Source organism: Miscanthus floridulus, chromosome 8 (assembly GCF_019320115.1).
Source record: "Miscanthus floridulus cultivar M001 chromosome 8, ASM1932011v1, whole genome shotgun sequence".
Classification (NCBI taxonomy): Eukaryota; Viridiplantae; Streptophyta; class Magnoliopsida; order Poales; family Poaceae; genus Miscanthus; species Miscanthus floridulus.
The window spans coordinates 55,058,948-55,075,782 of NC_089587.1; the positions used below are offsets into that span (position 1 = coordinate 55,058,948).

Genomic DNA, 16,835 nt, shown 5'->3' on the forward strand with positions numbered 1-16,835 from the left:
GGCATGGGATCTCCACCTCCTCGACCGCATGGCCCGCCGGCGGAAGCTCTACCTCCGGCCTGACCGTGTCACCCCCGACACAACTAGCTCTGACCAAGAGGGCGAGTCACGCATCCCTCCACCGGGCGAGATAGGGAGCCTGGTCTCCTTCCTCTTTTCCACCATGACGGTTGGGGGAGGGACCACGAGGGTCACCTTTGACTCAACCTTCATCGTCGCCATCGGGATCACCGCCATCACCACCGCTGCCACTACCGCCATGCTCACAACCGGCCAGGAAAGCTCGACCCTTGAAAGGGAAGGTCACACCACCGCCAGCCTACTTTCCCTGCCGCTTGTCACAGCTCGCTGTAGGGTGGACCTCCACTCCTCTCGCATGGGAGGCGGGGTGATGCTCAACCCCATCAGTATTTGGCCGCTGTCAAACAAGTATAGGTTAGTCGTGCTCAAAAAACTCGAAATATGAGATCAAAAGAAACCTGGTTCATACCTAGATGCAAAGGGCAAGGCCCTGAAGCCCTGACCCGTTGGCGATGGGGCCGCCGAATGGGGACCGCTCATGGGTCATGACCCACGCCCCTCACATCAACTGACGGGGGAGTCGGCCTAGCTGGTTCTCGATCAGAGCATGTGCCATCGTGATCGTCGGCTTGTGACACGCTCGCTGGAGCAGCTGGTGGCCCCCCCATTGCGGGTCGCGCGTCGGTGCTGGCCCTGAAGTTACCGAGGTGCGAACCTGCTCCTCCGACCAACCGGCCTGCCCCACCACGCTTGGAGTAGGAAGGATGATGCCGGCAATGCCTCCAAAGGCCGCAGCGACCGCGTCCGCTTCACCTCCCACTCGCCAATGACGTTTGAGCTTGTGACGCACTTCCATGGCGTGGGAGCATCGCCGTGCCTCTCTACATCCTGCCCGCCGCTGGTAGATGTGGCCATAGGCTCGTGATGCTCCACCGAGGTCACAACGACGTCCTGATCTCCATCCTCAGAAGAGCTCGCGTCGCCACCCACCTCTGTGGGGTCCTTCGACTCGAGCTCCGCCTTGACGTCGCTCCTATTCTCATCGACCCATACCCGCCGAGCAATCTCCATCTCCTTCTCGTGCTTCCTCCAAGCCTTCTCAAATCTCTTCTTCTTCACGACCGCCGCCTCCTTCAGGGCAGCTTGCCAAGCCATGCCCTCCAGCCCCTTCGAAAGATGCGGCTAGGATTTATAACTGGTAAGTCCTTGCAAAGTGGATGACTTGAAGTCAAATTATAGGAGAGCAAGATTGAAAGGGACACCAAATAAGGAGAGGAGGACGTACCAGATTGGAAAGCTTCCCGACATGAAGAGGTTTGGGCTTTCCTTCGAGGGTCTCTTTGGCCCTCAGCTGCAGCATACAGTTGAGTCAGCTTCAAACTTTGTCCTTCAACAACTCCTCTAGTGACATGTGGTTGGGGTTCGTCGGGCCGGTGTAGATCCACATCAGACGCGTCCTTTCTGCCAGCGGAGCGACCCGACGACGAAAGAAGGTGTGGAACACCCACACCCCATTGAGGCCCTACTACACCAGCTTCTGGAGCACCGCCCCGATGATCTCTAGCTGGTTCTATCGACTAGAGGGGCCCCATGACCAGCTCTCCCACCTCTTTGGCCTTCTTTAAGTGAACATTAGGAATGGCGCCTCCACCAGGTTCCTGATGTAGAACCACTTCCCATGCCACCCTCGATTGGAGTCGTAGGGGGAGTACGTGGGGTAGGCGCCTGACGAACATGTCTTCTTCTATAGCGCGAAGCCCCCCACCAGCACAGTCCTGAGTGGCTTTCCCTCCAACAAGGCTCACCTGGAGAAGATCCACCGGAAGAAATCCACGTGCGTCTCCATTCTAAGGAAGGCCTCACAGACGGTGACGAAGCCGGCAACATGCAGCACCCTAGTCAGATTGAGGTGTTATAGCTCTAGGCCCCACTCATTGAGGAGCCCAGGCAGGAACCAGTGCGAGGGGTATCCTAGCCCATGCTCGTGGAAGGCAAGGAAGGAGACTACCTTGGCCTGAGGTCATGGAAAAGCCTCCCCCGTAGGAGCCCTCCAGTGCGCCACCTCCTTCAGCGGCGGCAGCCCCTTCTCGGCGAAGGCAGCCAGCACCGACTCGCTTACACTAGATGACCTCCAGCTTGACATTGCACCCTAGATTTATGAATGGATCTATGAGTTTCTCCTCTCCCTCGCTCTACCCTTTTTCTCCTAGGAACCGTCATGACACACGAACACTCTTGGCGAGAAGGAAGAGGAAGGAGAGGCGATAGTTGGGAAATAGGCGAAGGAACATGATGAAAGCCCTCTCCCTTCTCCTATTTAAGGAGGAGGTGTAATAGTTTGGGAAAGGCAAAGGATTGGGGCGAAAAACCCTCTCCCTTCCCCCATTCAATGCAGATGGGATGCGGTAGGACACGCCCTGACTGATGGGATGCACCATCAGTCAAGACGTGGACGTGGCTTGGGCATGGCCACCACTACTACAGGCCGAGCACAGGGAAACAAGGCGCAATCGCACATAGGCAGGCCCTCCACCTTCCTAGGCAAAACTTGGAAGGGCCCAACAATGGGATCTCCGTCGAGAAGAGACCAATGGGCTTCCTGAGTCGATCGGATGGCTTAGGCGAATGCCGAGAGACTAGGTAAGGAGCAGAGGGATGCCCCATGTCGACCATGTTGACTCCATCACGAACAACAAACATAGATCCCATTCGGACATATCCGATAAGAACTCCTCAAGCCTGTCACTCGAGTCATCAAGGTAACTCTACCAACCCCTCTTACTTTATTTGATTTTCTAATGCATAAACATTCATTCATCCATTCTCATACATGCATTCACACATTCATCCATGCACACATTCATTCATTCATCCCATACATCCAAAGCATCGCATATGCAGTTGATGCATCACAACGCTTCGTGTTGCGTCACAAAGCGATAGTTGCCTCATTCAACATGAGCAACGGCCGATCGAGGTTCAAAGGCCAGCCCATGAAGGGCTTGAGGCCACCTCGCATCAAATAGAGCTAGAGGAGAAAACATAGATGAGCCCTAGAGGCCCTCACCCTAATCTGCTTCGAAGCAGACAGGGTCATCTCAACCTTCTCGTTCGATCCTAACCTCAAGCCATGCCCACAGAATCTCCATCGAGGGGAGGCCAGCAGGCCACCTGGGTCAGTCTTTGGAATGACCTAGGCATCTATCGAGACACGGGTTAAGGAGCAGTGGAATGCCACATAAGGGCTATGCCGACCCCGTCACGAACGATAGACCTGGATTTCACTCGAACATGCCCGTTAGCGAGCTCACCGAGCACGTTGCTCGAGCCATCGAGGCAAGCAATGTTAGCTCAGCCCCTTCGGTTGCAGAAATCGTGGATGGGGTAACACACGGAATTAGACCAACCCCTACCAAGCCCAATGGGGCTTAGGGGCTCAGGTCGTCCAACACCGACTCGGAAAATCAACCGACCACGCAGGTTGCGAGCGGGACAAACATGGGCGAACACCCCGAACGACAGTCTGTAGCCTGAGGAAAGAGTACCAAGATGCTCAGCCTCCAACTGACTCACCAGTCAGACGTAGGCTCGGGGGCTACACCCGCGGGTGCGTTCACGCGCACCTGCTATCAAAACAAAAATTCCTCTGTTGGCAAAACAAAAACCTCCCAGACGATTCTACCTGAATCGCCTAGAGGCTCGGGGGCTACACCTGCGGGTGCGCTCGCACACACCCGCTGTCAAGACAAAACCCCCTAGATGATTCTACCCGAATCATCGGAGGCTCGGGGGCTACACCCGTGGATGCGCTCGCGTGCTTCCACCGTCAAGACAAAAAATCCCCCAGGCGATTCTACTCGAATCCCCCTGGGGCTCTGGGGCTCCTGTCGGGTTCATAAACCCAGGAGCCCTCATGGACCTGCTTCCCAGCAAAAGTTTAGCCCAGCAGACGACATTGCGAACGATGCGCAACTCCTAGGACCAGCCCAAAAACCTAACGACAGGCTAGAAGGGCGATCCAGTCTCTGACCAGAAGGCCTGGCCAAGGAGGAACGACGCTCGCTTTCGACTCTGGCCCGCCTCTCTGACCAGAAGGCCTGGCCAATGAGGAACGGCGCTCGGTTCTGACTCTGGCCCGCCTCTTCGACCGGAAGGCCTAGCCAAGGAGAGGACAACGCTCGCTTCTAACTCTAGCCCGTCTCTTTGGCCAAGGAGGAACGGCGCTCGCTTCTAACTCTGACACGCCTCTCTGATCGGAAGGCCTGGCCAACGAGGAACGACGCTCGCTTTTGACTGTGGCCCGCCTCTCCGACCAGAAGGCCTGGCCAAGCTCGCTTTTGATTTTGGCCCGTCTCTCCGACCGGAAGGCCTGTCCAAGGAGGAACGATGCTCGCTTCCGACTCTGACCTGCTTCTCCGACCAGAAATACACCGAACCTCTGCTTACAGCTCTTCTCCGCCCGGGAGGCCAGAGCCGACTGGGGAACGACCGACCGGGGACGCCCACTCGGTGAAGACCCAGGAAACAGACATAGCAAGTAAGGCAGGGCGCTCTAGTCAATCGCAATACCAAGGACCATACCCTGCACACCTGCAGGATAGTACTGTCAGGTCATGTTAGAAGGGTACTTTATAACCTTCCAGACATGTTAGAACGTCAATAGTGTTGTGGACGTCGACATTTATCTTACAGTATGGTAGGCGCCGACATTTACCATACTAGAAGAAGACGGTGGAACCAACCACATGCATTCGGACACCAACAGTGTTGTGGGCACCGATATATCGTCTTGTACCTGACGACGTGGGCAACAAGACTAGGTAGCACACACACTCTTTCTCTTATAAAGCCATCCCCTTCATCTATAAAAGGGGATGCGCTCTCTCCAAAACAAAAGGAGGATCGATTCAGATACGATCAATTCGGACGAGTGGAACAACTAACAAGTTCCAACGATCTAGACAGAGCACACGCTCGAACACTTAGCGCACGTCGGAGTTCCCATCACTCTTGGCCCTTTGATCCGGAGTCCGACCGGACCTCTGATACCCCCATCTTACTCCCTCTCGTTTGTAACCCCATAGCAAACTTCGAGCACCTGGGCTCAGGAATAAAGTCATCGACCGAGTCAAACTGGACGTATGACATGTTGCATGAACCAGTATAAACCCTGTGTCATTGATGTTAGGCCATATCCGATCACAACGTACGGTAAAACGACAAATATTTACTAGTTGGTCACTTTTCGCACCGACAGTTAGCACCGTCCGTGGAGAAGACGTCGTACGCTCACGCTTTTAGTCATCGGATGGCCAACCTTTCCGCCATCAATCACCTCCTGATCGTTATTGCGTCCTGCTGTTGTGTGCCTGTGTCTCCGAGGCCGCTGCGTGATGGGCCGGGGTGCTTTTGTTGCTACGCGCGGATGCTGGATCGCAAGGGAGGGTAGCTCGAAGTTTCGTTCGTCCAAGAAGGTGTGTGTGTGGGGTGGCGGCGGCGGGGGGGGGGGGAATATATGATGCTGACGCTGCCTTGGTTGCCAAGGTTTCTACTCCCTTGCTTTGACTCGGACTCGGTAGATGCTCGGCTCGGCGTCCACGGTCAAACCAACCTGTGCTCTTTTTTTTAACGAACCAACCTGTGACTCGGACTCGGTACTGCCTTATATATATTTTTCCCTCCTTTAGTCCCCATCACATCGGATATTTGTTATTAATTTGGAGAATTAAACATAAACTAATTATAAAATTAATTGCACAGATTGAGACTAATTTACGAGACGAATCTACTAAGCTTAATTAGTCTATGATTTGACAATGGTGTGCTACAGTAAACATATGCTAATGATGAATTAATTAGGATTAATAAATTCATCTCGTGAATTAGTTATGATCTCTGTAATTAGTTTTATGATGATGTGACACCCGATATGATCTTTTCTAAACTTTAGTCCCTGAATTAACCTGCGTGCTATTAGTATTTTGTTTCATTTTATTTAATTTAATTACTGGAGAGCAGATGCATTCCCTGGATTAATAGTTCTTGTGTCTGTCTATCTGGCGGCTTCATTCTGCGGAGCCCGGCTGGCCTGTGAGATTTCTTTACTGCGTTACTTATTCCTTCTCAAATATTTTTTTCTCGAATTTGATCTATCGCCGCATAAATAATTGTTCTCGAACATATAAAAATTTTGCACATCTTTATATTAAGATAGAGAAAATTTATTTGCAATGCGTTTTGGCGGCGCCTCATGTGAGGGTCAGAAGTAATCTTATACTCTTATAAAGCTAAACCCTAGGGATTTCTCTCAACATGCAAGCTATCAACATCAACAATCCATTATAACTTGCAATTATAGCTAACTAGCACATGTAATTATGATAGTTATCTCTTCATCTACTACCATGTATTTAGCTATCCATATTGAATGTGTCAAACCATTCACAAAAATTAATTTAAGATAGATTCATTCATATAACTATAAATATAAATAGTCTAATTTCTTTTTAAATTATCTAGAATCTCCCGCAGCAACGAACGGGGTATTCTTCTAGTTGCAAATGCGCTTGTGTCCTCCCTAGTTAACATAAAAGATCAAAAAATAGGAGGTGAGTGAAGGACCAGTTGCCGCTATACTTGCTATGGACCAGTCGGACCAGAAGATTGGTATAGAACATCTCATGAGTACTATTTAATAATAAAAATAAACCACGGAACATTATCATAATAATAAAATAAAGTGTAAATTGTATTCATCATACAACAACTATTTAAGTGGGTGCATGTTAGTCCAACAACTTGTAATTTGTCTAATTTAATGTGGCAAGTATCTAGGTGGGCGCGTGTTAGCCCAATATCTTGTAATCTGTTTAATTTGATGCGAGAACTTGGCTCATTGGTGCATATATGGTCCAAGCATTGTAACAACATGTCTTTGTACACTCCAAATCCACTCTTTGGAAGCTACACCCTAGCACACGCTCATCTCATCCATCACTTAGCTTGAATCGTTTACTATATTATTATACCATTTTTGAATTTGGCCAAATATAAAAGCTTCCATTGATTTCATAAATATGGAAAATACCAAACTGACCATTTTTATTTCTATACTATAATACTTTTTTCATCTGTTTTTACCCCTACCTAGGGTCATTCAAGGCTCACTAAAGCGATACGCGGGTTGTCCATTGCATGGAGGAAGAGTTGCAACTCGGTTTAGGGTTTTTTCCTATACTCAAATTCAAAAATAGAAATTTAAGGTAAACCATCAATGGTCAATATGCCGCAACGATTTGAACTAGGGCGGTCTCCTTGTGTTGTCATGCATCCACGTACACTTATAATATATCCACATCTCACAAATATCATTAGACCCTTAATTGTACTAACATCGATGTGCAAAAATCCGTTAGGCAACCGTACGCTTTCCAAAAACTTGATCGCCCCGCACAGCGAGCCGAGATGTCGTGGCATGGCCTGGCTCGTGCACGCTCACGCTCGGTGGTGTCACGCGCGTGCGCAGTGTGGCACGTCCTTCAACTTTTCAATAGGACCACACATAGTTCACCTATTTAAGTTGAGTCAATGTTTAGTCAAAATCCAAATGAGACTAAACTATATTGCACTATAACATTTAACATGGGCTAAGATTTATTTGATTTTGTTGAATTAAAAGTAGATCAAGCCTAAATTGAATCCAACAAGTAAGAGATCTAGCTTGCCTGCAAATGAGTCATTATTCCAATGGCATCAAACACATGTGCTTGGACCATATATGCGTCAATGAGTCAAAGTTCTCGCATCAAATTAAATAGACTACAAGAAGTTGGATCAACATGCACCCACCTAAATAGTTGCCACATTAAATTAGACAAATTACAAGATGTTGGACTATCATGCACCCATTTTAATAGTTGTTGTATGGTGAGTGCAATTTACTCTAAAATAAAACTAGAAAAGTTTCAAGCGAATAACACCACAATATCACAGGATCACGGATACATGAAAATGCTATTAAATATATAAAACAAAAATACAAACAAAGATAGATAAAATAAAATATAAGTAAATAAAATACAAAACGCAGAAGGAACATGAAAAGAGAGAGGTAAAAAAAACACGTAACATAGGAAGAAAGAAAAAAATGTAAAAACAAGGTGTCAATAGAAAAAATAAAATAAAAGTCAAGAATAACAAAAATAAAAAATAAAATAAATATGAAAAAGAAAAGAAAAGAAAATAATAAGAAAGGCTTTACCTGTTCCCACGACACGAGCACTCGAACGCAAAGCTATCATCACGCACATGCATCGTAGTGTCCGGCCCAACCAAGCATTAGGCAGCCCAATATCAAATCATCATCAACCTGTCATGGAATTCCACCTGTCATAGAGAACAAAAAGATGGTCGGAGATAAATGGACTTCGTTAAAGAAAATCAAACAGCCCAAAGCCCAAGTCCCCAACACCTATATCCCTTGCTCGGCCTCTCCCGCACGGCCGCATATCCGCCGCCGCCGCCGCTGGTTGCTCTCCCGCATCTCTCCTCTAGTCGCGCCCGCCGGCCGCCGCTCCTCCTCCCCCACCGGCGACCTCCGCCCGCACACGCCTAAACCCTAAACCCTTCCGTATTCCACTGTCCGTATTCCACCCTTCCTGCTGCCGGCGGCAGCGGCGCAGAGAAGAGCCAATCCGCCGGCTTGATCCGAAGCATGGACAAAGTAAGAAAGGGGGCGCTGATCGAGCAACCCGTCCATCCGCTGCTTCTACTCGTGGGGATGCCTTCTCTATGTTTGTGCCTTCGTGGGACTGATTTGAGTGTGGTTTTGTGCAGCAACCTGATGCGCAGGGGGCGGAGAAGGTTGCTGAGGAGAAGGTTCGTGTACTCACTTACTTCACCTTGTCTCACGGAAAAAGGTCCTCCGGGAGTACTTGGCACCTTTGTGCAGTCTGAACTGCATTTACTTTTTGTTCAAGTTAGCAACTTATTCTATTCATTCATTTTTTGTTCCTGCAGCAACTTGATGAGAAAGAGTTAGAAAGGAAGCTGAAAAAAGATCAAAAGGTATCAATCAAATTCTGTCTTGCATTGCTCTCTGTACTAATTTCCCAGATATATTCTTTGGACTTGGCTCAACGGGTTAATTGGTGATTGGATGGCCTGAAAACGGTAGTTAGATCATACTTAACAGTAATGGTGTGTTTGGTTTGTGGAGTCACCCCCCATGCTTCATGAGGTGATGCATCATGAGTTCATCCCATGAATTTTGGTGGAACCAACCCATTGCTCATGCATATACTAATTATTAGCTTGTGAGGAATGAGGTGGTGATGGATCAACCCATTCTATTCCACAAACCAAATAGAAAAAAGTGAGGAATGAGAAGAAGATGGACCACCTTATTCGTCAAACCAAAGACACCCTAACTTCACTAAGTCAGAGATGATCTGAATTATGAGATCAGGCTGTTTTGTTATTGTGTATCGGTGTATGCTATAATCATTTATGGGTTAAATGTGATGCTCTCAGGCAAAAGAGAAAGAAGAGAAAAAACTTAAGGCAAAACAAAAGGAGGCGGCTAGGCTCCAGGTTCGAATATAGTACTCTAATCTGTTTATGACTGAGCAGATGATCCAGATGTCTAGTAAATGAAATGCTTGCTGGATATGACTTAGGCACAAGCAACCTCAGATGGAACAAAGAAGAATGAGAAAAAACAAAGGAAGAAAGCTGTGGAGGATGAAAATCCACAGGATTTCATAGGCCCAGACACTCCTAATGGGCAGAAGAAATTGCTCGCATCTCAGATGGCCAAGCAATACAGTCCAAGTGCAGTTGAGAGATCGTAAGATGCTAGATTAGTTCTTTGCATTTGTTGATTTTATAATTCCTAGCATTGGAAATGTCTGGCACAACTGCATGATTTCTTTTGTTGTTTGCAGATGGTATGCCTGGTGGGAATCATCCGGATATTTTGGGGCAGATCCTGCAAGCACAAAACCACCATTTGTTATAGTAAGTGATCCATGCTCTTGAACAGTAGTGCAATATAAGCTAGAAGCTGATTTAGCATACTGCATCTTTTGACATACTGTAGTGCTTTTATATTGTCAAACATTGGTTAGCTTCCAACAAAGAGTTGAGTTATGTCTTTCCAGGTTCTGCCACCTCCAAATGTGACTGGAGCTCTTCACATCGGCCATGCACTTACAGTGGCTATAGAGGTGTTGTTTTTTCTTTTTTGGTTTGCAGAGGTCGTTATGCCATGTTAATGGTATAGACATTGACTATACAATGGTTTTGTAACCAATGCAGGATGCTATGATACGCTGGCGTAGGATGTCAGGCTACAATGCTCTGTGGGTCCCTGGAGTGGACCATGCTGGCATTGCTACACAGGTATGCATTTAGGAATTTGTTTACTATCAGATGATGTTTATATCATGAAACATAAGGTTTCAGATGATAGAATTTGTCGTTCAAGTTGTGGAGCAAACATGTATCGACCCATGCTGTCAGTGATAATTAACAATGTACTGCCATTAAGAAATCCTCAACAAGGTTGTTGGGACATGTCAATAAAACCCTTTTCTGTATTTTTAGTGAAACTTTTAAAATAATGTTTTGAATCACATTTCCTACTTTTGGATTTGGAATTTACTGTTTAGCAATTGCTCTTTCATTAATTGCATAGTCCATATCATTTTTGTGGCTTCTATTCCCTTGAGCAAATTAATACTGTATTTTTGCTCATTTCAACTTGTATATGTTTTAACTTAGCATTTTTAGTTCAGACTTCTTGTTTGGACAACAGAGTACTTCAATTTTTTGTACTTCGCTTTGACATCTGTTCTCATTTATATCAGGTTGTTGTAGAAAAGAAGCTTATGCGTGAAAGGAAGCTGACAAGGCATGACATAGGGCGTGAAAAATTTGTTTCTGAAGTAAGCACTTCTTTTGCATGACATATGATTATATGTGGGCCAACTGTTTCTCTATCTGTTATTTTACCATTAATAATGGACTCAGTCTCCACTGTGGTTCTGAAACATCATAGTTACTGCCATGTTCTGAAATGAATGTGTTGCTGCCTTTTCTGATTCCTTAATCCTGCTCCTGATGTATCATATTTAGGTTTGATGTTTGCTTATTCCATTTCTTTATCATCTTACAAACAGGTACTCAAATGGAAAGATCAATATGGTGGTACCATATTGAATCAATTGCGCCGGCTTGGGGCTTCACTTGATTGGTCCCGTGAGGTAACATACCTATTTATTTCAGTTTGGGAAAAAAACATGTCTCGTGCTTGAACCATGCATATTAACACATAGTAATTTCATTTCAAACTTGGCACCAGGCTTTTACAATGGATGAGCAAAGATCAAAAGCCGTAACTGAAGCTTTTGTCAGGTTACACAAGGAAGGCCTGATATATAGGTCAGTTTCCTCACACTTCTTATTTGAGTGTTAGAATGAAATATTCCACAATTTAGTTTGTTACAATCCTTTACCTTTTCCTTTTTTTTAGTTGACAACCTTGTTGTCACATCTAATGAATTGTTTATTCCTTTTCAGAGATTATCGCCTTGTCAATTGGGATTGCACACTTCGAACTGCAATTTCTGACATTGAGGTTGTTGATGGAACTTTATATTATTTATGATAGACTTTGTGATCCTTTGTACGCATGATTAGATGATTTTCTGATGGAAAATACTGTTTTGCCAGGTTGATCATATTGATCTTAAAGAAGAAACTATGTTAAAGGTCCCTGGTTATGCCAATCCTGTACAGTTTGGTGTATTGATATCTTTTGCCTATCCTCTTGAGGAAGGACTTGGTGAGATTGTTGTAGCAACCACCAGAATAGAAACAATGCTGGGTGATACAGCAATAGCTGTTCACCCTGAGGACGAAAGGTATAAGCATCTGCATGGAAGATATGCAGTCCACCCCTTCAATGGACGAAAACTCAAAATAATCTGTGATGCTGAGTTAGTTGATCCCACTTTTGGTACTGGGGCTGTCAAGGTAAGACCTGCTGAGGACTACCTTCTTGTCATCTTATATTGTACCTACCTGTACCATCCTCATATCTATCCTCTTAGACTATATTGTTCTTTGCGTTTTTTTATGCAGATTACTCCTGCCCATGATCCAAATGACTTTGAGGTTGGAAAGCGTCATAACCTTGAATTCATCAATATATTCACAGATGATGGAAAAATAAATAGCAATGGAGGTGCACAATTCGATGGAATGCCAAGATTTGTTGCTCGTGTTGCTGTTATTGAGGCACTGAAGGAAAAGGTATTATTACTGGATTTGCTTAACTAAGTATCTGAAAATAGCTGATTATCAATTGCTTTTTATGAATATATGCATTATAATATGTGGAATTGAGTGCATAATCTAACAAAGTGAAAATAATAATAGTGAAATATCATGATTGTTGTGCCATAATCGTGTTTTATGTATTTATTTGTAATCTGTTGTACAAAGAAAACAATCAGTATGAGTCACATTAGTCTATATTCTAGCATGAATTACTTTCAGTTCAGCATTAGTATTGGAAACAGCTTATCATTTAATTTCAATAAATATTGATTCTATTAAAATTAGCAATTGCATCAGGTATTCAGGTTGGGATCGGCTATCCATAATTACGATTTTTCTTGAATCTCATGTCTTACATATATCCTTCACACTGGAAATTATGGATATCTTATTTGATTGTTTCATCATTTTTTTAAGATGTTGGTCTTTGCCTTCTTGTTTTATATATGGATTTTGATTGTAACATTTTTTATTCTTGTAATTAAGGGGTTGTATAAGGACACAAAGAAGAATGAAATGAGTTTGGGCGTTTGTTCAAGAACTAATGATGTAGTGGAACCTATGATAAAACCACAGTGGTTTGTTAATTGCAGCACCATGGCCAAGGCAGGCCTTGATGCTGTAAGGTCAAAAAAGATTGAAATTATTCCCCAGCAGTATGAGCAAGACTGGTACAGGTATTACATACAATGTGTTGTGACTTGTAATTATCATGTCAAATGAATGAGATAAATCTGAAACAAATGACCTATCCATTACTGCTGTCTTTGCAGATGGCTTGAAAATATACGTGATTGGTGTGTCTCGAGGCAACTTTGGTGGGGACATCGTGTACCTGCATGGTATGTGACACTAGAAGATGACCTGGATAAAAACCTTGGTTCCAACAATGACCGCTGGATAGTCGCAAGAAATGAAAGCGATGCAAACCTTGAGGCACAGAAAAAGTATCCAGGAACGAAATTATGTCTAGATCAAGACCCTGATGTGCTGGACACATGGTTTTCATCTGGTCTTTTCCCCTTAACAGTACTTGGTTGGCCGTCTGATACCGCTGACCTCCGTGCTTTCTACCCTACATCGGTACTAGAAACTGGACTTGATATTCTCTTCTTTTGGGTAGCAAGGATGGTGATGATGGGAATGCAACTTGGTGGTGATGTGCCATTTCAGAAGGTATAACATCAGTCTTCATTTCCTTAGCAGTCTATTTGTTCATGTTAGGTACTCTATTCAAATCCTATCACTGCCTTTTATGTCCCTTCATGTGGTTAATTGATGGAACATTATAATCTGATCAAGGAGAGACATGCTAGAGCAATGGTCAATCTACCCACAATACTGTGGATGTTTAATCAAGTTATTAGAAGTTCGTTAGATGAAATAAGGACCTGCCCAATCATTCGTTACTGGTTTGCTCTGCCCTTCATCTCTACAGGCCACACTGATATTTAACATATATTGTTCGCGTGCTTTGGTCACATCATTCATTAGCAGAACGTGGTGTCTGCATTTCTGTTGCAGTCTATAAATTCATGAAGCCACCAAATTCTTTTTTTTTTTCTGGCTGCAAATTATTCTTTTTATATTTTAGCTCAATTAGCAAGTCACCCATATACCGTGCGTCTAAAAAAACGCAGTCTAGTCGAGTATATTTCCTAATCATCTCTTGTCCGATGATCAATAACCATGTGCTCTCTTCTCAGGTTTATTTACATCCTATGATTCGGGATGCACATGGCCGAAAGATGTCAAAGTCACTTGGTAACGTTGTTGACCCTCTTGAGGTGATAAATGGCATGTCACTGGATGGTCTTCTGAAACGTTTGGAAGAAGGCAATCTGGATCCAAATGAACTAAACATCGCAAGAGATGGGAAGAAGAAGGATTTCCCTGATGGCATAGCAGAATGTGGTACCGATGCCCTCCGCTTCGCACTGATATCGTACACTTCCCAGGTTCTTATGGCACCCAGTTGAGTTTTTTCATGTATAATGTATTATACATGCTCTTATACAATCTCTTTTTTCCCCCTCAGTCTGACAAGATAAATCTTGATATCAAGAGGGTGGTTGGATACAGACAATGGTGCAACAAATTATGGAATGCCATCCGTTTTGCGATGAGCAAACTGGGTGATCATTACATTCCGCCGGCAACTGTTGATGTGTCTCTTATGCCACCAATCTGCAAGTGGATACTCTCAGTGCTTAACAAGGCCGTTGGGAAAACCGTTACTTCTTTAGAAGCATACAAATTGTCTGATGCAACATCTGCTATATACTCGTGGTGGCAGTATCAGCTATGCGATGTATTTATAGAAGCTATCAAACCTTACTTCTTCAACGATTCTCAAGAGTTTGAATCAGCAAGAGCTGCCTCCAGAGATACCCTGTGGATTTGCCTGGAGACTGGTCTGCGCCTGCTCCACCCATTCATGCCCTATGTAACAGAAGAGCTCTGGCAGCGTCTTCCACAGCCCAAAGATTCTTGCAGGAAAGATTCGATTATGATTTCAGAGTATCCATCTCTTGTTGAGGTAATACACGTGTCCCAAAGAAGATTTCTTGTAGGAAATATTCAATTATGATTTGAGGAAAGAGTAGTACTTATTACCCATGGGAACATATGGTTCTTTATGATAGGAATGGAGTAATGGCGGACTTGAAAATGAAATGGACATTGTCTTGGATGCTGTGAACAAAATAAGGTCTCTGAAGCCACCAACAGATTCAAACGAAAGGTATGTATACTGCGATATGTTTTGCTATGCGTTTAGTATTTGCTTGGTTGATTCATCAACCTGCTTCTGCAAAATGGAGTAATAGCTTATTGATGTTTTATTTTTTATAGACGTCCTGCTTTTGCACTTTGCCGAGGGCAAGAGATCGCTGCCACTATCCAATGCTATCAATCTCTAATCGTGTTTCTTTCTTCCATATCACATCTCAAGGTTATGCCTTACACTTTTGTATGACTATTTGTGTTAATTTCCAGAAATATCTTTTCCCTTTCATCATCTACAATCAGTTTATGGATTGGAATTTATGCTGAAACCTAAATGGAGTTTTGTGACCTCAAATAGCTATTGCTACCCACTGGTTCTTCCCAAATAACATTTCTTCATGTCTTTCTTCATCTGTTAGCATTTATATGCTACCTACTTACGCTAGAAAAAAATTAAAATCCACCTGAGTTCAAAGCACTGATCTGTTATTGGTACTTCAGATCCTGATGGAGAACGATGAAACTCCAGCCGATTGTGCAACTGCTATTGTCAACAAAGACTTGTCTGTGTACCTTCAGCTCCAAGGAGCTTTAAATGCAGATGCTGAACGTGAAAAGCTAAGGAAGAAAAAAGACGAAATTCAAAAGTAAGTGCACTTGTCTTCCTGGCTCGTTTTCGACAGTAAAGATCCTCCACATGTTTAAGTGTTGTTCGATCTTATCGGTAACAAGTCTCGTATCATACACACAGGCTACAAAATGCACTGGCACAAAAAATGGACGCCTCTGGCTATCGCGAGAAGGCTCCACAGAGCGTGCAGGAAGAGGACATGAGAAAGCTCACCGCTTTGTTGGAACAACTAGAGGTCATCAGTGAAGCTGAGAAGAAATTAGATGCAAACTGAGTCTGTGACCTGTGTTGAAGACGCCCTGATTGTACCGAAGTTGGTCCCCACATTTTTTTTGTTTGCAAAAAGCTCAGCTATGTTCTTGTTTGCTCAGGTTTACAATTGATGGTTCAGATGGAAGCCACACTTTTGCAGCGTGTAAAAATATTCACTAACCATATGTCGGGTTCATAAACCCGGGGTCCCTCGGGGACCGGCTTCCACGCCAGGGCTCGACCCAGGAGGACGGCCTTCTTTTCTTCTGGATCGGCCGGAAGAGTCTAAGTTCAAACAGACCGGAGCACTTGCTTCAGGCCCTAGCCGTCTTTGGCCCATCTTTTCGACCGGAGCACCAGCTCAGGCTTAGGCCAACTCCGAACGGCCTCCGATCGGAGCGCTAGCGTCGGGCCCTGGCCGCCTTGGCACGACCTCCACCCGGAAAGCCTGACCCGAGGACTGCCTTTGACTTTGACCCTGCGTCTTTGTTCGGGGTTCATAAAAAACCCTGCCCATTATTGTTCTCCGATTGGCGCGCCAGTACCGACTGGGGCCATCCGATCGGAGACGCCCGCTCGGAAAGAACCAGAAGGCGTACTAAGGAAGGCAAGGCAGGGCTCGCAAGTCAAACCACGACATAGGGACCATATCCTACGGAACAGTGCTTTACAATCGCCCTGCCATGAACAGTATTGTAGGCGCCCACGTTTACCTTTACAGTATTGTAGGCACCAGTCAAAACACCCATACGGTAAGACCCCCCACGTGCCTCTGGGCATCAACAGTATTGTGGGCGCCAGAATTCACTGTACTAGGCGAACATTGTAAAGCCATGCCTCCAGTTGGCGAGACAATATTTTT

The 16,835-nt window shown here is 45.0% G+C and overlaps 1 protein-coding gene across 1 annotated transcript; it reads left to right on the forward strand.

Moving 5' to 3' along the window:
• Positions 1-8,486: 8,486 nt before the first annotated feature.
• LOC136476416 (valine--tRNA ligase, mitochondrial 1-like) lies at positions 8,487-16,201 on the forward strand. Its single transcript, XM_066474237.1, has 22 exons — positions 8,487-8,743; positions 8,857-8,898; positions 9,040-9,087; positions 9,553-9,612; positions 9,699-9,868; positions 9,966-10,038; positions 10,182-10,247; positions 10,339-10,422; positions 10,890-10,967; positions 11,202-11,285; positions 11,384-11,463; positions 11,602-11,659; positions 11,755-12,057; positions 12,166-12,336; positions 12,850-13,040; positions 13,137-13,539; positions 14,070-14,321; positions 14,402-14,902; positions 15,009-15,106; positions 15,217-15,316; positions 15,592-15,737; positions 15,842-16,201. The coding sequence occupies exons 1-22, from the start codon at positions 8,735-8,737 to the stop codon at positions 15,993-15,995; spliced, it is 3,171 nt and encodes a 1,056-aa protein (XP_066330334.1). The 5' UTR covers positions 8,487-8,734; the 3' UTR covers positions 15,996-16,201.
• The last annotated feature ends 634 nt before the right edge of the window (positions 16,202-16,835 follow it).

Bases quoted from the DNA above. Each gene is read 5' to 3' on its own strand.
- LOC136476416 (XM_066474237.1), top strand. The intron at 10,039-10,181 runs GTAAGTGATCCA...ATGTCTTTCCAG, and splicing joins CAAAACCACCATTTGTTATA to GTTCTGCCACCTCCAAATGT. The intron at 12,058-12,165 runs GTAAGACCTGCT...TTTTTTATGCAG, and splicing joins TTGGTACTGGGGCTGTCAAG to ATTACTCCTGCCCATGATCC.